General features: G+C 30.7%; 1 protein-coding gene across 1 annotated transcript in view; it reads right to left on the bottom strand.

Annotated features, from left to right (window-relative positions):
- Positions 1-8052: 8052 nt before the first annotated feature.
- LOC145265415 (voltage-dependent T-type calcium channel subunit alpha-1G-like) overlaps positions 8053-21714 on the bottom strand; it is a 759315-nt gene continuing 745653 nt past the window's right edge. The window contains exon 38 of the mRNA XM_080121247.1: positions 8053-18341. Within this exon, the coding sequence (XP_079977373.1) occupies positions 17035-18341 (1307 nt within the window). The 3' untranslated portion in view covers positions 8053-17034. The remainder of the gene's footprint in view (positions 18342-21714) is intronic.

The following is a 21714-nucleotide window of genomic DNA, read 5'->3' as shown; positions in this document are numbered from 1 at the left end:
GCATACTTTTTGTACCCTATATAAAATATTATAAATATACATAATATTTTGCATTATTTTCATGCACACTTTTTGTACCCTATATAAAATATTATAAATATACATAATATTTTGCATTATTTTCATGCACACTTTTTGTACCCTATATAAAATATTATAAATATACATAATATTTTGCATTATTTTCATGCACATTTTTGTACCCTATATAAAATATTATAAATATACATAATATTTTGCATTATTTTCATGCACACTTTTTGTACCCTATATAAAATATTATAAATATACATAATATTTTGCATTATTTTCATGCATACTTTTTGTACCCTATATAAAATATTATAAATATACATAATATTTTGCATTATTTTCATGCACACTTTTTGTACCCTATATAAAATATTATAAATATACATAATATTTTGCATTATTTTCATGCACACTTTTTGTACCCTATATAAAATATTATAAATATACATAATATTTTGCATTATTTTCATGCATACTTTTTGTACCCTATATAAAATATTATAAATATACATAATATTTTCTAAAAAATCTTTTTGGTCCCCCGGCAAAAGGCGGGTGGACCTGTAAATTCACCTTTGTCTGTTCTTCCGTTCGTCCATTCGTTTGTCCGCACTTTTCTCAATAACTACACCTTGGAATTTTTTGAAATTTTGCACAAACATCAAACATGATACGAGTAAAAAAGTAGCAGAACGGATTTTTCAGGAAAACTTCGGTTGTTCCCCTAGGGGTGCCTTTCGGGTTAAAATGGCTAAAATTGACACTTTTGTGCTTATTAAAAAAAATTGATGCCTTGGATTTTTATAAAATTTCTGCAAAGTTGTAACTAACTGATTTCTATATAATTTTGTTTGTCTATACTTCGGGGGGGGGTGAACTTAGTCATTTTTTATGCCTCGTTCACTGTGCACTCACAGGGAACCATGCATGCTTCACTTGTTTAATTTAAATGTTATTTAAATTGTTATCTGTCACTTTAATGTTAACTGTCTTTAATGTAAAAAACAACAGCAATAAAACAAAAACAATCAAGGGAGGTAATTCATTATAAACAACAAAAAATAAACAAACAAGGGAGGTAATCCATAAGTTGTGTAGTTGATGAATCGAGAAATGTAAACTTTAACAAAAGATTTATAAAGTATTGGTTTTAATAAGATTAATAGAGATCCTGAGAATATTTGAAAATATTAACATTTTTACTGAAATATACAACTACTGCTTCACATATCCTTATATTATATTAAGAAATATGATCACATGATTATTAGCTAGGAAATGAATATGGGCAGTAGGTTAACTGAAATCTGAAATTCTAGTGTATATAAGTGAAAAACAAAATCTCTAGATTTTAAATACATAGAAAATAAAAAATAGCTGCTAAATCCAAAATTTACTAGTAAGATTTCAAACTAAATCTCGAAATCTAGCAAGAAAAAACCCCCAAAAAACCGCCGCTAAATTGGCTTCACTGGTGACATCCGTAAACAAAATGCAACTTTTGAAAGATCGACTATGACTCATATACAAATCAAATTGTACATTGCATATTCTTTATGTGCGATATTTAATGCCATTTTCTCTTGCTTTGCCTAATTATCAACTGTCATCAGATTAAAACTACTTTCCAGATTAAGATTCAAGTTTGACTCTGCATTCATAATTCAACAACCTATATTTAGCGACAGTTCCCCAAATATCTGTCCGAATCGACATATTTTGTCTGTTATTTTTATTTCGTGTTTTTATTACTCTATAAAGCAAACTATACGAGCCAATCAAAGAGTATATCATAAAAAAGGGGATATTAACGTTGTTATTTGTAGGGCAATCCTTATTTTTTACCATTGCGAGGATACTCCCTATTTCAAAAATAAAGTCTCGGATACTCTCTATTTTTAAAATAAATTCTAAGATACCTCATGTTTTAAAAATAAATTCTAGGATACTACTTTTTAAAAAACTTTAAGATACTCCCTATATTTTAATAAATTCTAGGTATTTTAAAATAATTTCTATGGCATTTTATTTTTTTAATAACTTCAAGATACTCTTAGCTTTTAATACATTCTAAGAAATTCCTTATATTTTGCTAAAGTTTAAAATATTCCTTGCATCAATTGTAGAATACTACATATATTTTAATTAATTCTAAAGTACTTCTTATATTTTAATAAATTCTAAAATACTTTTTAATATTAATAATAGACACCAGTCATTTGCTTAATATTTGACATTTCTGTCAGCATCTTAAAAGAAACAATTACTATTTTATTCAACGTAGACGATACTCCTGCTTTTAAAAAGTTCAAACATTACTTAACACAAGTAACTTTATCTGTTGAGGCAAATAGCCATGGTTAAAATGTCTGCCGGACAAATATCCAAATTTATTTCACCGGCTGATTTTAAGAAGAGGCAATTTCTTTGAAATTGTCCAATTTCTCAGTGGACGGTTATGCACTGATCTTAGAGTTAAAACTCAGATATTTTGAAATTTATACTCAATTATTTTCATATAATAAAATCGAATAGCCAGAATTATTTTTAACTAGCATGATTATCTGGTGTTGCCAGGGAGCGTGGACAACAAAATAATAGAGTTTAAAAAATCTTTTAAAACTAACCTCTCTCTATCTGTTTCTCTCTATTAATCGTAGATAGATAGCTACCCCCACACTCTCTCCTCTTCCCCTCTGTCCCCCTCTCCATTACTCCACCTTATCTCTATTACCTCCTCTCTTGTCTTAACATTACGAATACTCCTATTACTACTACAACTTCAAATAATGAATAATATATTGCAAATTCTTTAATTTAATTTATTATTATTATTAGTTATTAGTAAGATTAATCTTTTCTAATAAAATTGTTTTCGTATGTGTTTTATTTCCTTATGTTTTCATATATATATTTTTTATCCTTTTTTATTATTATTATCGGTTATTTTTATGTTTAAGATTAAGCCTATTTTCTTTGCTCATAAAACTTGCACATATGGTTATAAAAACGAGTCGGATACATGTACGTTCACTTTTATAAATAAATGAAGAAATACATAACACCTTTTTGTATCATTCATACCTCGAGAAAAGGATAAAATGTTTACTTGTTGCTATGGATTAAAAACAACAGCAATGTTTTGTATATTTATATTGTCATTTTCTTATAAACTGTTATCAATGAAAATATATCCAAATAAATTTTTTATAAAATTAATAGTTTTTGTTTTAACTTTTTTTTTTTTCGCACGAAAAGAAAATTTCCACAACGTATTGCAGTGCGATACATGTTTGCTCATTGCGAGGAAAGTTCCATTGAGATAGAAAACATATAAAACTGATAGAAGATCATGGAACATTATTGCCGAATACACCACGTTGTTAATTCTAGATGAAAATCGACTTGGGAAGGGGGGGGGCGACTTTGTTGTGTTTGAAAATATTTGCAATCGCACAAAATTAACTAAACATGGAGTCTGCGCAGTCACTCTCAGTAGCGTTTGTACATGGCCACTGAATAGCTGAGAGAATTGAAAAAGTAAATCACGTGAAAAATCAATGATTTTCTCATTATACAAAACCCTTACAAGCATTTAAAAATCTGACTTTCGGTTTTTGTTAAAGAAAACCCCGATGACATATAATTTTGTGTTGGGATACCAGCTCCCCGTAGGGTAGCATAATAGAATCACCCAAGTTAAGCAGCATGTGATAATGATGACTGACGACCTGGGTGTTCCCCAAGTTCGAATCCAGTCGGTTTCATAGTACTGTTTTCACTTATAGATTTTAGCAAATCACGTAATCTCGACCCGATTTTTTTTGGAAAAATTTTTTCTAGCAAAAATCCGGGAAACCAATGGAATCAACAAAAGAATCAAGTCAGACCATCCTGATTCAGCAGAAGAAGAAACCGATTTATTTTTTATTATCTTCTTCAATTCTATCTTTGTTGGTCTGATCTAAGAACCGGAAGAACACATTTCAATGGCCAATTTGGATGAAATCAAAGAAAAAAAAAAAAAGGCTGACTCAACATTATCTTCATTTCTTTTAATTTTCCATGCATACACATGAATTTGATCACTTGACCATTTAAATCACTTTTTCGTTTGTTTGTGTCTTGTATATTTGTCTTCTGTTTTAAAGATTGATTAGGAGTCTGAATAAGATAAAAAGTATTATCTCATATTGTTTTATTTTTCGTTTGGCACCTACACAGCACAAAACCACTGGCTCTTGGTATCCTCCTCGGTGCATGCATAGCACTAATCCTTCTTCCAACCCTCCTGAACATAAGTCCGATTTAATAATACTAAACCAGTGACAATGATATATATATGTGTGTGTGTGTGTGTGTGTGTGTGTGTGTGCAAGTTAAAAGAAGAAAATAAATTCAATTCTTTAAGAGGAGACTTATCAGGATAATATAAAGCTCAATAAAAATTTTTTGAGCTTATATTTGAAAATGCTTTAAATAATCAAAACACACACACACAATATATATATATATATATACATATATATATAGTGACCATTTGTGAATTATAGGCGCTGTATATGCTCTCTGCTTATCTCGGCATTGTTTCCAGTCATCCTAAATCTCCACTTGCCACTGGTATTTAACAACGCTGACTCAGGAGAAGTGTGATTGGAGATTGCGCAACTTTTGCCACAAAAATTTCACACGCATGCACCCTTACAGTGGGTATCTATAGTCTGTCGAAACTGAAGGAACACACACACACACACACACACACACACACACACACACACACACACACACACACACACACACACACACACACACACACACACACACACACACACACACACACATTGTTGATGTTTTTTATCAACAAGTTCAATCTGAATGGAAGGATTTAATTTAATATTAAATTATATAGAGCTGTAAATAAATAGCAATGTCATATTCCAAGTTGAAAGCTCAATGAGTACAAAGCAGAATACAGAAAAAAATCTCAACATTTATCAGATAATAGATATTTCGACCATAAAAGATTTTGTTTTGTGTCAAAAATTAATATATTTTATTCGTATATATATATATATATATAGATCTGAACTTTGATGTGGGAGTCTTGAATATTTAGTATTATTTTATAGACTGAGAAAAACTATTGTTTTGGTTGGAAACTTTGTTGGCTAAATTGCAATCATTTGCTTTTAACAGTAATTGACTGATGAGGAGAATGCGCATGCGTTTATTTAAAAAAAGTATTTTCGTTATCATTCTGTAGAGTTTTGCACATAATGATCGAGAATAAACGTTGAAATTTTCACAATGGTTTCATTTTCATTAATTTAATTTTATCAAATAATACAATGAAAATGAAATTGTGACAATAATGTGGGTTTAACCAGTCTCCTCTGAAGGAGGAAGTTCCCAGGGGGTATGAAATTCACACGTGATCCCCAGTCGCACATATAATTCCGTTAGAGGAGATGACAACATTAGGTTTTTGCAACTCTTGCAGGGAGTTGTCAACTTCTCTCTGCATACAGTGCCTAGTATTCCCAAATTGGCCACCCATCTGGTACTGACCAGGCTCAACATTGCTTAACTTTGGTGTGTCAACGTGATCATGCCATATATACATATCCATATTGTGATACACTCCATCTGGCCTTGTTATGTGATTGAGCCCGGTGAAATGGTTTAGAGAGAAGGGGCAAAGTCGGTCCACACTTCGGACAGGTGTGGCTTGTCAACTTTGGATGGTAACTCACTTAGAAGAAGACAACTCTGATTCAAAACCTTCACTGCATTGCGGGATTACCTCATCAGAAAATCAGGAGACAGAACCTCTAACTTTATACTGCCATCACCGGCAACTCCTACGGTGCAATTAGAGCCAAGCTGTACCAACTTTGTTTTTCCCTTGAATCCTTTGGCTTCATGGTGAGGTGGGGGGGGACTGCTGCTCGAGTAACAGCTATTCTCCCATATCACATATCACCCTGGCCAGGCTGTGTAGTTCCACTGCTGCACCATCGTCTCCCAAAAAACAATTGCCACACACACACACACACACACACACACACACACACACACACAGTGTGTTTGTGTATTATATATTATATATATATACATATAATATATATATTATATGTATATATTCCTATATATTCATATACACAATATTTTTTACACATATACATATTATATATTATATATACACACACATATATTGTATGTATATATATATATATATATATATATATTACACACACACACACACACACACACACACACACACACACACACACACATATATATATATATATATATATATATATATATATATATATATTAGATTTTTCTTTATGAAAAAGAACGTCTTCCTAGTGTTTTTACATTACCAAAAGAAATGGGACTTAATAAATCTAAATTTCTGCTTTCGTAAAGGGACATTGCCTTTCACTCTGAATACTTGACCTAATATAATTGGGTTTTTCCTTCAACCAATCTGGCACCTAATGACATCATTCTTTTCTATTCAAGGATTACCATTCTAATCGGATACCAAAATCCCATATCTTTTTTTGTTTCAACCCTTTTTTTCTTTTTCTTTCTCTATGTCCCTTAAAAAGATTTTAATCTTTAATATATTTCCAACACATTTGCTAAATAACAAAATCATATCAAACCAGAATAAATATTTTGCTAATGACTTTCCTCTGAGGAGATGAGCCTACATCGAAAATCCATGGATTAAGGAAATTACTTTAAATGTAACAACCTTTGTTCAAACAATAAATTTCTGTTTTGAAAATGATGTATTTTTATTGAACAATTTTATTTATTTAGCTGGGATTGTCTTATATAAAAATATTACCTCCCCAAAAAAGTATTTTGTAAGACTTGACACCACAAGATTGATTAATCTGTGATCGAATTCATCTCATTTATATATATATATATATATATATATATATATATATATATATATATATATATATATATATATATATATATATATTGTGTGTATACACACATCGTGTATAATAGATGTATATATATATTTCTGTGGACATGTACTTTATTTGCTTATCGATTACCTTATGTAAGAAGCTCAATGTAATTACAGAGCAATATAATGAATGAATAACAAAAGTCTATATTCTAAAGTTCATGATGTTGACCATTATCGACACTTTTTAGCAATTTTAGCACTAACTGTCACTGTTGTTTCAATATTGTCAGACTGGGCTAGTGTTCAGGAGAGATGCAAAATAAATTACAGATTATTTGGATCATCCATAACTATAAAAATATGACTTTCATAGAATGGGTATTATTAGACTGAGATAGTGCTTATGAAAGCTGGAGAAAACTTATTTGGACCATCCATAGCCATACATGTCTATTAAAAATGCCTGTAAGGGTAATGTTGCTTTGTGTTATGCCGACGGAAAAAGATCTTTGTTCTAACGATTGCTTTTCATGCTTTATAAAATAGGTAACAACCAAAGAGAAGATGAGATTGAGTTGGGAGTAATCCTACGATGTATTTTATGATGCGTACTGATTTGTGAAGCAGAGGAAAGGAAATGCCCAACTTTGATCTAATCGTAAGCATCTGACGTTGTTTCAGTGTTCACCCGTATTTGTGTCATTTTAAGGCGGGAGATGTGGTTCTTAGCGTACAAGTTGATGGGAAGAATTATGATTGCACGTTTAATGATTTTTTGGTATCTTTTTTAAGTATTTTTTTTTTAGGTAAATATCTAATTTTCATTAAAAACTAAGTAGCATTATAATTCACTTTAATTTACGAATCATTTTTTAATAGTTCTAGAACAGATGTTGGCAACCCGCAGGATACATTCGACCCTCGAGTGGTTTTCATCTAGCTTACCAACTTAAGAACTGAACTCTTGACTATCCAGTTAGTATTGTTAATAGTTTTTATTCTATTATTCCTGTAATCAAAGTAATTGTTTAAATAAAATCAAATTAAACATTTAAAAAGACAGGTTTTGGAGAGAGCAGTTTGAGTCCAAGAAAAATTATTTTTATTATATTTAATACCATAGCTCTTAACCAAGACATTACATAGCCAGTTGGGCCCTCACCAAAAATGTTGCTGAACCTTGTTCTAGAAAAACTTTTCTTTTTTAAGAAACTTTTTAAAATATGTAGAATAATTGTAAAATTAATATTAAGTTATTCTCCGCCAGTAAAGCTTTAATTATTTGCATACGTAAAATATAAAAATAAATATATTTTCAGATTAATTTTAGTTTATTATCTTTTAAATATAATCAAAGTTTAACTCATAAAAATAGTGTGAAATTGGGTCATCATTGCTATGGGCGACATAAATTATTTTACTAGAAATAAAATTGGGAAATTAGTCCAAAACAATTTATTGGGGTTTATCTACTTATTTGTGACTTAAATAAACAACTTATTTAATATTTAATCAAGAATATAAGCATGTTAAATTACTGCGAATAGTTCTACACAAAGTAAGCCATCCACAGCTGCTTAGGTTCCTTACTTCCTGCGACTAAAGATGTCTGATCCCTATTCACTCACAATCAATATTAACAATAACTTAACATGCCTACATCTTATATGAAATGTTAATTTCTAATGCAAATAGGTCATGAGTAGACAAATTGTTTTGGACTACTTTTTAAATAATTTGTCACCAATAGTAATGTTTATCCGAAATTGTTTTTCATCTATTTAAAAATGTAAAATACGATGTAAAATTTATTTTAAGTAGACTTGCTGTTGTGGACAAAAATAACATTTCAAGTTTTAATGAAAAACAACAAAAAATAAATGACTTTATTTTTTCTTTTTTATGTAAGGATTTCGATCACTGATGAAGTGAATCTGGCTGGTAGCCGTTTTGAAGAACAATCTCTAAGAGAAGATAACTCGATCAAACAAAAATAATTTTGTCTCTTGTCGAGTTATCTTTTCTTGCAAATTACCACCTAGTTTAGATTTGTCTCATGTAAGCAGACAAAATGGTAGCCAATCGCGAATTCGTTTCTTAAACTTGAGAAAATTATTAATGAAAAACAAACTCTTTATTTTTTTAGCCATTTGGCAAATGTAGTACGCCATCTTTTCTATCCTAGGTCAGAGAAGAAGAAATCCTTTTAGAGTGAGGCAGTTTAAATTTTTGTACTGATCCAGAATGCCTTTGGATTCTCTCCACAAAATTGACATTGTGTCACTTCTCTTGTGAGGAGGCAAGCAAATAAAAACTTGAAATATTTCTTTTCTATGCAACAGCAAGTCTGCATAAAATCAGAATCGTATTTACAGTACTTACACGCAGCAATAACTTTAATCTGTAACAAACAAACAAATAAAAAACTGTTTCCCATTGATCCAACAATACAAAAACTCATTTGAATAAAGTGATCCATTCTGTTATTGTTGAGCCGCTGTCATTTGGCTTACTCCTTATTTGACAAGAGTGGCATTCATTTAGTTTTTAGAAATAAAAGAAATTTCAATTTTTGATGGATGTTTATGACAACCCCTCGCTCTTTCATTTATGCTATTACATTTTTTGAAAAAAATTTTTGGATCGATCAAACATCATATTTTCAAGTTATCAATTTATAAAACCAACTTACTCGATTTCCAAAACCAACTAATTCAATTTTGAAATTATAATTAAAAATAATTAACTAGTTCAGTTTTAAAATTATAGTTTTTTTGCAAACCAACTAAGTCTATTTCCAAATTGTATTAAAAAATCGACTGATTTAATTTTCAAATTATAAATATTTTACAAATCAACTAATTCAATAAAAAATAATTTGCTTTAAAACTGACTTGCTTAATTTTCAAATTATAAATATTTTACAAATCAACTAATTCAATAAAAAAATAATTTGCTTTAAAACTGACTTGCTTAATTTTCAAATTATAAATATTTTACAAATCAACTAATCAAATAAAAAAATAATTCAATAAAAAAATAATAATTTGCTTTAAAACCAACTAATTCAATTTTCAAATTATAATTTTATTTTGAGAAAAAACTCAAATTTCTTATATAAATTCAAACATTAAATTTCCTCCTTTTCCAGTGTAATTGTTTCCCTTTCAACCTTGAATTTTTTTTTTATTTAACTAAAAAATTAAGAACATTCAATCAATGCTTATATAAAACACAACATTTTCATATAATAAAAATTATTGTTCAGTATTTAAATAGGTGTATTCATTGCAGAATTACTTTATGATTTCAGGATTGTTTTGCTAACGATCAGCGAACAGGTTAAACAGAGCAGACATTTTATGTAAAAGTACATAAAATGTGAACCCCTGGTTAAAAATTCAGTGATTTTTTTTTCCAAATAACTATAAGTGAAAATTTGATGTTTACTTGTTTTAAATTAAAAAGAAAAATATTGAATAACAACAATTTTAGATAGGAGAGGAGGCGATGTGTCATATATTTCAACCTTATTATTGTTTTTTTTTTTAAATTATTATTGAAGAACATCTCTGATTTAAAAAATTTTTGTGACTTGCCTGAACTTTGAATAGCAAATATTGTGAGTTGTATGGATGACCATTCAGAAGTAACTTCTATGGTAAATTCGTTTTTTTTTTTTTTAAATATTTTATATTGTCATGTTCCCCATTCATGTGCCTTCTCATAAATTCAAAGATCAAAATAATAAAAACTTAACTCTTCCATAGATTGAACATAGAAGATTTGTTGCTCCAGAAACCAAACAAACAAACGTTCATAGCTTTTAGTTGCCTTTTCAAAAAAAAAAAAAAAAATAGACAAAAACAAATGCAATTGTTTCTACATCATTTTGTATTTACAGAGAAAACAATTAGAAAGTCTCTCAAAAATTATAGAATTAACGTGATAATAATCTAACAGTCAATAAAATATATAAAAAATGTAAAGATAAAATATGCCAGTTGAATCTTATTGTATATATTTATAAATATAAATATCTTCTTGATATTAAACACGCACACAAACACACAAATAAACACATACACACATACACATAGTTAAGCAAACTTTTTTTAAAAAATATCTTGGACTGAACTATTATGAACTAGTTTGTAAAAAGTGTCCAGTTCGTTTTACTTGTCCAATAGAAATAAAATGTCTTTCAGTTTAGCTGGAAAAAAATGGAGGCCAAGAACGTTTAAAAAAAGTCCTCTGAAATCCTTTTTATAGATCAAACTAAAAAAAAAGATAGCATCGGTGTTGAATGTCTAAATGAATAAATGAAAAAACTGAACTCATTTCTCGCTCTAATGGTCAAAACACCTTATTTCATGTTTATTTAAGTTTACATAGTGCTTCACCTGTTTTTTTTTATATTACTGTGAGGTTATTTATTTCCCTCCCATAATGGGAAGATGTGACACAAAGATCAGAAAGTGGGATTGAAGAGCCAGCACCCTAGAGGAATAGCATTCTGGCCTACAAAACGTGCTTGGGCAGCTTCGTCAGTATTTCCCGGTAGGGACGCTACAGGTGATAAAAAATGTTAAGATAAAATATGACAGTTGAATGAGTTGATTAGCCATAAACTAACTCCTTCTCTAAGGGAGAAAACAAAGTTTGGGAGGGTGGACCTCCTAGAACTGCACAGGACCAACAACATACCAGAGTCAACAGAGAAAAAGCCATTTCAAAAATGGTCTAGACTCTGACTATGATCTCAATAGTAAAGTTAACTAATTTGCATATTGGTGTGTAAAAAGATACTTTATTAATTAATCATACTTTGTTATTGTTTTTGATTTTGCTATAACACATTATTCTGTTCATGAATATTCATGAATTCCGAAATGTCAAATGATGGTGGGTTCCTTTTCTTGCTTAAGATGGCAGGATATTTGTTTATACACGACCATTGTGCGCCTTTCCAGCTTTTTCTTTGGAGGGACAGTCTTACAAATTTCTTTTTCGGTCAAATTTAAAGGATAAATTTGTATAGGAATTACCAAAATTATTGATTGTAATAAATATGGAAGTCTTTGTTATTTAATTCAATGTTTATTATCTAAAGTTTTGTTTCAAGTTTTTATGACAAAAACTGTATAAAGTAATAGTATCAATATAAATTATCTTCTAATGTTTATTTCTTCATTTTTCTTATTCTTATCATAAATACATAAAATATATAAATTGAATCCAAACAATGACAAATCAAACTTTGATTTTGACTAGCCAATTTTTATTTGTTATTCTTGTACTATGTTATTTTCTATAGACTTACATACTTTGTTATAAATATATCAACATGCATAATTCAGTTAGGCAGTGTGGTAATATACAAACATTGTTAGAGAATTACCTCCAAAGAAAAATCAATTAAGGGGAATAACTCTTTCTAAACTAGTTATTCAACTTAACTGTTAGCATTCCTTACTTGCTGTTAACATAGAAATATTTTAAAAACGCATTTGGACATATTGAATCCTGGGCAACATCCAGTCGATACTAATTTCAACTAAATGAAACTGTTTATAGTCGAACCTCAGATTTTAGGGGTCAAATAAGTGAGTAGAAACTTGAATGATGATGACTTTACAAGTATTTCCATGAAATTTACTTTGATGACTCACTGCACTTGTATGACCCCTCAACATAAAAACTCCTGACAAACCCGACTGACAGCAAAATTCTACCCTGTCACTCTGGAGCTTCTCAGATGCTAGGACATTTTCTTTCTTCTGATTGCTTGCTCTTGGAATTCCATCTCTGCTGCCTGCTTCCTCGGCTGTACCAACATGCAGAAATTTAAATGTAATGTGAACATTACTTAGAATAACCACTATAAATCTGGCTCTTAATGACAATGGGCCCTTTCGTCTCAGTGGCAATATGTATTGTTTGACGTGAACAAAAGTACAAAAAATTAAAATGTCCTACTATTTAGGATAATCTGGTGCTAATGAGTCATGGAAAGGTACTGTCAAGATTTCGCACCAGAATTGCTTCAAGATTACTTAGAGAGACAGTCACAAACGTTGAAGTTCTGTGTAGAGTAAGCTCAAGGCTGTTGCACAAGATGGCTACTACACGGTGGGTAAGTTGGCTGATCATAGTCTTTGACTGTAATCTACAAGACATAAAAAGGTGGCCATATCTTGGTTGCCTCAAAATGAAAGAAAAGATCTAAAGATGATGTGGTGGGTGGAAGTCTCTTCTGGATGACTTTCGTTTGGCACGTTCCCAAACTAGTTCATGCATCACATGGAGAACGTTGGAGAAAGTTGCTTAGCACTGAAGAAGATTTGCTGACTTTGAACAGGAGGATTGTAAGATGTCCACATATTTCAATATGTTTTTGATATGCTTGAAATTGAACACCCAAAAAGATTTTCCAACATTAATTCCACAGATTAATTTTTAGTTTTAATTAACTTATAATGTTTTTGCTTTAATTGGTTTTTATGTGCAAGAATGTATCATCTTTTTTTGCCAGTTTTTGTTTTATTTTCCGTGACAGCTGTAGTTAAATAAAAAGAAAATAATTAATGAAACAATCAACAGAATATTTATGATGTCCCAAATTGCAACTCTAAATGATAGATTTGCCCACTGTAGTCTATTTTCGTATGATCATTTCAAAAATTGGACTCAAGAGGATTTTTAAAATAGAATCAAGACTCTCAGTCATGTGAATACTGAAACATTTAGCTTGACCATGATTTTTCTCCAGTCTAAACTTATTTCTACTGGACTATTCAGGGCTGGATTAAGTTCTGTATAGATTCTAAGCATTTAGACAATCATGGCGTCCTTTTTCTATATATAAAAACTTTAAATGTACAAGTGTTTCCATTATAGAGTGTCCCTTCTTCTACATATACAATTCTGAAAATTTATTTTTGAAAGAAAGAAATTTAATTTCAATAAAATGTATTTATGAAAAATAATGTGTCATTCATTTACTTGGATTTTACTGATAATTTTAATTTAACACTCCATGCCCTTCCATTTTATTTTTTAACACAATGTTTTCTAATTAAAAAAATGTAAACTCTTTTATTAGATCTGATGCAACTAACAATGCAACAATAATAATTTATGGTACAAATAGAAAGAAGAAAAATATTTGAATGAGGCAAGTTGAATTTTTCTATTCATTAATTCCTTTAATAGAGAGTTAGTTAGAAAGGGAGATAATACAATAACACTTGCATGCCCGAGACAGATAAAATCTTATAATTAAAGATTATGATGTTCCTATATAAGATATAGGACAGGTTTATTTATTTTTTGGCACACAAAGAATTTTTTTTTTACTTGGAATATTCATTTGATAATTTCAATTTAGGATGAAAACTATTTTATTTATTTCTTCCATTTTATGTATATTTTCTTTAATCAGATATTCTAAACTGATATTACACAACATCCCTTTTAATTATTTCGCTTATTTTGTTTATTTTCTTATTATTTTGCTTTCTATTCGTCATTTTTTTGTTTATTTCGTATACTTTTTTATTTGCTTTGCTTAATTTTGTTTATTTTAGTTTAATTTGGCTCAGCGGTTAATCCAGCCCTGACGCTACTCATTTATAAAGAAAGTAAAATAAAATTGTTTCAATAAACAAATGATAGAAAAATGAGGATATAGCATGTTATCCTTTTGGTGCAAATTACAGTTGTAAAATAAATGTGTCAGATAAACATTTCGTTCATCAAAATGGATCAGGTTTAAATTCGAATAATCCCTTCCAAATAATTGCATAGTTATAATAAATTGCAAGGCCTTATTAATGGCGGTGTGAAATTTGAAATACTAAAAAATATGATTTTTTCGTTATGGAAAGTAATTGAATAAAACTATATCTCTTCTAATGCACTTTTCTACAAATGAAAAAAAAAACCTTTAAAATAGTCTCTGTATCATTTAAAAAATATAATTTTTGTTGTTGTCATCGGACAGAAACAGTCAGTTGTGATAATTTACATTAAAAATGGTGGATAGTTTCTTGGTAAATTGCTTCAGTGTGCCAACTGTATATATTTTATCTATATCAACAATGAAATGATGTTCCTAATTGGATAATTTTAATTCAGAAAGAGTTAAATTTTATTTCCAATTATACAATGACATTTTATGTTGCGTTTTATAATTTAAAACATGTCAAAGATTATAGACGTTTTTTTTCTTTCTTTCTTTAAAAAAATGAAAAAAAGAAAATGTAATTATGTAATCGTTTGAATAATTTTTGGGAAACAAAATTGAGTTAAGTAAAAAATATATTACAGTGCCAATAACATTGTAAGAAAGCGAAACAAATAGGGTGATGGATAAGGTTGTGTTCCCAGCTATATATATATATATACACATATATATATATATATATATATATACATATATATATATATATATATATATATATATATATATATATATATATATATATATATAGGGCCGGCACTATCTACTAGGCGATCGCCTAGGGCACTAAGATCTTGGGGTCACAACAAGTTAAGAACAAATATGGATAAAAAAAATACTGTGATGAAAAGTTGTTAAAAAGGGGTACCGGAGGGTAGTGAGGATAGAGATTAACCAACACTGTTTTCTTTCATATTATCATTTGTTACCTATGACCCTTACCTCCAACCCCGGAGGGACTTTGTGGTAGCAATAAAACCACAATATAGAACTGATATGATCAGTTTTGATGTTTTGAGAGTTAGACACAATGTAGTAACGGCTTACTCTACTTGTATTATATAATCACAACTTTTATAAAGGAAGAGGGAGGTACATCTAAAGGCTTGCTTAGGATACCAAACCCACTTGCACCGGCCCTATATATATATATATATATATATATATATATATATATATATAGTTATATTTAGTTATAGTTATGGACTTAATAATTCAATGCAATAAAAAATTAAAAGAGAGAAACTAAAAATTGTTTATTTATTCATGAACGTTTCATCTATATTGTTCTAAGACTTTCTCAAGAAGACCATCAAGAAGTTAAAAGTTGTATTTCAAATTTTAACGTCGATTATTTTATTCAGATCATTCATCTTGAAAAAGTCTTTGAACATATGAACGTCCATATAAACAATTTTAAGTTTTTCTTTATATATATATATATATATATATATATATTAAAGAGGACAACAAAATTCGTTCATATTTGGTTTCTGTCTCTCTCTCCATGTTCAATCCCTGTACACAGCATTTTGTATCAACAGTAGACTTTTAAAGGTAATAAACTTCTGACAGTAACAATATTTTGAAAGACATTTTTTTTCAGTGTGCATATTTTTTTCTACAAAATTGTGTATAGTCTTCTGAGGGTTGGGGTAGGAAAGGGGGCACATTCCTTCACAGTTGAAAAAAGTAACAAAAAAATTAATCTTCGAGGGAAAATGTACAGAATTCCTTTGTACATGACTCTCTCATATAAAATGTCTGATTTGATGAAGTCTATGAGTTTTTTAAAATGTTGCTGTTATTTTTTTTTATTAAAAGATCATCCACATAGTTTTTTTTTGTAATTTTATTTTTATTTATTTTTCTTATCAAGAAAAATTTCCCAAATATATTTTCTTATTATAAACAGATGAATTAATTTTAATCAAAAAATTTATTCAAAGTTTTTTGTTTTGCTTTGTTTGTATTAATTTTGTTTGAATTAATTTTTTTTTTTTTAAGATTTTGTTTGTATTTTGAGGGAAATTTCAGTGATCTTTAACAATACTCGATGTGGTGGAAACATTGTGTCAAAATTAAACAAAGAAAATGAAGAAGAGAAAAAGAAAAAACATAAAAAGAAATTCCAGAAAAGAAAAAACAACAAAACAAAACTTGACAAATGAAGAACAAATAATAAAATATAAGAAACAATAAAACTGAATTGTCCATAAATTTGACAAAGTAATAAATAATTGGTTTGAATTGAACCAAAGAGGATTAGGAAAAAGGGTAATAGGAAGAGGAGGAGAAGATGACAAAAAAGCATGTGTCATACAAGTTCGTCGCCTTGGTAACCAGAGTTAGTGGCACTATCAGAGAGCTGTTCATGGGATGAGCTAGCAGAGCTGACACAACTATGTCTGCGAAGGGGCAGTGTCGAGAGATGCTGCTGCGGAGACAAGGGAGAGGGCAGTATGAAATGCAACTCATCTGGTACATTGGGACTGTAGTGTGAAAGAGTCATATTGCCGAGGAGACCTCCAGAATTACCGTGGGTGCGCGGAGATTTTGAAATATTTGCTGTAGATGTGGGGGTGAGAAAACTCTGTGATTCAGTGACAAGTTCTATATCGGACTGTGTTGACTGCGATTCAAGCCGAGAAGAACTGGTGCCAATAGCACTCTCTCTGTCATTCGAGTCGTTTGAGATCTCTCCAAAAACAAAACTAGAATTATCAATTCCAGGCTGCGAGTTTGCCAATCGTGGACTATGTGAATACTCTAACATGCGTGAGCTGCTGTCTCGGCTGGAACTGGTCACTCCAAGAGGCAGATCATTATGCCGGGTGTTGGCAGTAACGTTCCCTAACAGCTGCGTGCTGTCCGTCACCTCTGCAAGAGTCAGCAGATTAGTGTGCGAGTTTTGGGAAAGTTCGGATAATAGGTTGTCTGATTCCTGCGATGAAAATACACCCAAAGTCGGTTTCACATCATCTTCTTCTTCTTCGCCAGTAATTTTTTTCACTTCCTCATCACATACAGCCTCCTCGTCAGCCCAATCATTGGACATGGTTTCATCATATTCGGAGTCGACCGAATCCTGTCCATACGCTGCCGCTGAGTGTTTTGAATGGAAAAGGGCCACTGCACTGTCCTCCGTGGATGCACATTTTGTTTTTGAAAACTTGTCCCTGATGCGAGTGTACTTGGCCCCCGTACTTTGGCTACGGAGTAGGTGACGTGATTGGCGTTTTGGGGGTGAGTCTGCATTGTTGATGTCCACGGGAATCAAATTGTGGTCGAGATGAGGATGGGATTGTGCATGCTGATGACCGCTATGTCTTGGGTTGAAATCTCCTTCCGATGGATGCTGTACATTGGGGAAACTCTGGTTAATGTAATGCCAGGGCCATTTCGGAGAATTCCCTTGGCAGCATCCAGGGATTGACCCTTTTCGAATCTCAGTGGCGGCATGATCGGGCTTTTCTGCTGACAGTGAATGCATACCAGTGACTTTCATTGCTGAACTCGATCCGGAACTAGATGATGTTGACGACGTGTAGTTTGTTCGACACATTATTGGAAATGATGTATTATCAACGGCCAGAGATGTACAGTCGGGTCCATAGCATCGACCTAAAACCAAAACAAAAGCAAAAATTAACTTTGTTTATTCATTAAACTTTTTATGGCAGCTTTGATCTTAAATTTTAATGCAAACAAAAATCCGACAATTCAATAAGAAAAAAAAAGAACAAAAAGATTTACTTTGAAAAAAGAACATTTAAAATAAGTTTCATAAAAAAATATTTTCTGATGATTTTCAAATTTCATAAGAAAACAATTATGCAAAAATAATGTTTATAAAATGTGAAAATATTCGTTTATTCGAAAAATTATATATATATGATTTTATATTTTTAAAGGTCACACAGAAAATGGACCATATTTCGTTCATTAAAAAGAAATGATTATATATATATATATATATATATATATATATATATATATATATATATATATATATATATATTCTAAAATCTACACTAATAAAGACCAAAGGACTGGTCGAAAATTATGTTTTTGTAAAAAAAGTTTTTAATTATTTTCATAATAATATTATGTATTCCTGCACATCACCAATATAGAACGAATAAAGAAAAAGTTATAAACTTTTATATTTTTCGTATTCTTTTTTTTATACATTTTCACAAAAAGTCTTAAAAAAAAAAATAAAAACGTTTCTTTCAAAAGCACATATTTTCGACCGATCCTTCGATCTTCTTTAGTGGGAATGATGGAAACATGAGTGCAGGGCGGGCAGGGCAATATATGTAAGTGTTGGTGTAAAATTATGTTAGGTATGCATAAACACTAAAACCATGTTAATACTGGATTTTTAGAATGTGTATTGTTATTGGTTACTATCTCATAATTTTATATCTTTCTAAATTGTCATATATATATATATATATATATATATATATATATACACACACACAAATATTTTGCTCCTGTTATCGAGCAACCTCGTATTCATTAGTTCCTACTTTTGAACATCTCAAACCTTTATATATATATATATATATATATATATATATATATATATATATATATATATATATGCTCATTCACTAGAACTAAAGGTCAATACCAAAATTCCATTTAACCCATCCAACTACAAAAAAATAAATCTTTGCATGTTAAATTTTAAGAATGCCCTCACCGTTAAAATAGTCATCCTAAAAAACCTACTATATCTAATCTCTTCCTCTAAAATAACACTATTTTTCGGACTAAATAATATAAAACAAGACCTTATCAATAATGGATTTCCTTATTATATGGTCGACCAACAAATAAAATCAATGCTTCAAAACTTGAAAAATACCACCACAAATAATAATATCATACAGAATCTATTAACATATTTTACTGCAAACAAATGCAACCATAAAAATATCATACACAAATGCATATCCCCAATTGATAACAACAATAAAATTAAACTCATTATTTAAAAAAGTTTAAGGCCCAAAACCTTGTAGTAAAAAACAATGCCACTCCAACTCTAAAATCATTAGAAAGAATCAACATCATCTATATTTGGGAGAATGTAACTCCTATATCAACTATGAAACAGATATTTACATTGGTTACACAACCATTACCCTATAACTCCACCTTACCATGCATAATGAAGATTTCTGCACAATTTTTCACCATCTACCAAAAATAGACATAACTGCTCTCTTCAATGTAAGACAAATCTTAGTGTGCAACACAAATCATGAAATAAATTTAAAATTGCTAAAAAAAACTTGAACCCATCTGCATAAAAATCCAAAAAAACCTGGTATAAATTATCGTCGCATTTGAAACAAGTCCAAGCACTCTAAAATGCCTCATAACTCCCCTCTCCTTCTTTGCAACTCAATTAGTGACCCCAGAATTTGGGTTCGCCAATAGCCTCAAAAACACCCTGGCGCCGGCATGAATGCTAACATTTATACCAGCCTTCCTTGAACAGAGGAATTTATACCGATTAGCACTATAAATAGCGCTAGTAATTCCAAAACCGGCAAGAGAGATGCGACTGCACTTCAACTGCTAGCCGAGTGCCCAGCAGATATACACACTTTCCTATCTTTGTACATTATTGTTAATACACTTGTTCCTTAACCGAACCTCGACTTGATTGTTCTTATTTTCACTGTTGTTCCACAACACAACACTAACCATTGCTGCTACTACTAATTTCTTCCTCACCAGCACATTATTCAACTCTCACCTGAAGATTCTCTCAGAATGGAGCGAAAATGTTTGCAATACATATTGAATATATATCAACAGTTATTATTTGTACACAAAAAAATAAAAACAAAATTGTTTAAATGTTGTCTTAAGGAGAAATGCTTCCCAACACCTTGGAAAACCTCATCAGTCTACCCTGTATTTAAAAATTCAAGCAGTCGGTCATCTTGCACTCAGTACAAACCAATCAGTCTCCAGTGCATCATGAGTTACTGGAATCTGTATTAAATAGAGAAGTGGTCAACCACCTCAATAGAAACAACCTCTACAGAGACATGCAATATGATCTGCTAGATATACAGATGATGTGCTAACAGTAATATCTTACAGGACTAGTGAATCTATTGACATAGGCTTCATTTCTAGAGTAATAGCTTTTGACATATCAAAGGCTTTTGATAGGGAGTGACATAAAGGCCTACTGCACATGATCTCCAGGGATAGCTGGAAATATCTTCTCAATCATTTCTCTCTGATAGGTTTATAAGAGTAGTGACTGATAGGTAGAAATCAGAAATTCACAATATTAGTGCTTAGCGTCCCTCAGGGTTCCATCCAACTCTCTTCCTGATCTTCCAAATCACATTCTTAGATCATTTGTAGAAATTTATGCAGACGACACTATCATCTATGGCAACACTTTAAAGGCCAGAAATGGCAAAGATCTCTTTGATTCTCTTTTATATGATCTTGTGAACATAATGCAATGAGGAAAAAGGTTTAATTTTAATGCATCTAAAACCAAGCTTCTTTCTTTCCATCATCAACATTCTGACCCACATCTGGCCTCTATTGAAATGAATGGCTCTTGCCTTGAGGACACTCCATGTTTAGACAAATTTCTTGGTCTGACCTTGACTACTGATCTGAAATGGAGCACATACATCAAATCTGTTGCCAATATCGCTGGAAAAATGGAGTAGATATCTCACTGCTGATGCAATTCTTTATCTGCATAAAAACCAAGTTCGTCTTAGGATAGAGTACTGTTGCTATATCTGGGCACCTATCCTGCCATGACAAAGTTCAAAACAGACTTCCCAATCTAGTAGGTGATGTCCTTTTCTCTTCTCTGCTGCAAACTCTTTCCCCACAGAAGAGTCCCTGCTCTATCCCTATTTTCATGGCAAGTGTTCGACTGAACTCCAATCTATCCCCCCCTCCTTACTAATCTTTACAAAAAAGCACTCTAGGC

The sequence above is a fragment of the Euprymna scolopes genome, chromosome 40 (assembly GCF_053919585.1).
Source record: "Euprymna scolopes isolate OS-2025 chromosome 40, ASM5391958v1, whole genome shotgun sequence".
Lineage (NCBI taxonomy): Eukaryota > Metazoa > Mollusca > Cephalopoda > Sepiida > Sepiolidae > Euprymna > Euprymna scolopes.
This window is presented reverse-complemented; position numbering and strand designations above follow the sequence as displayed.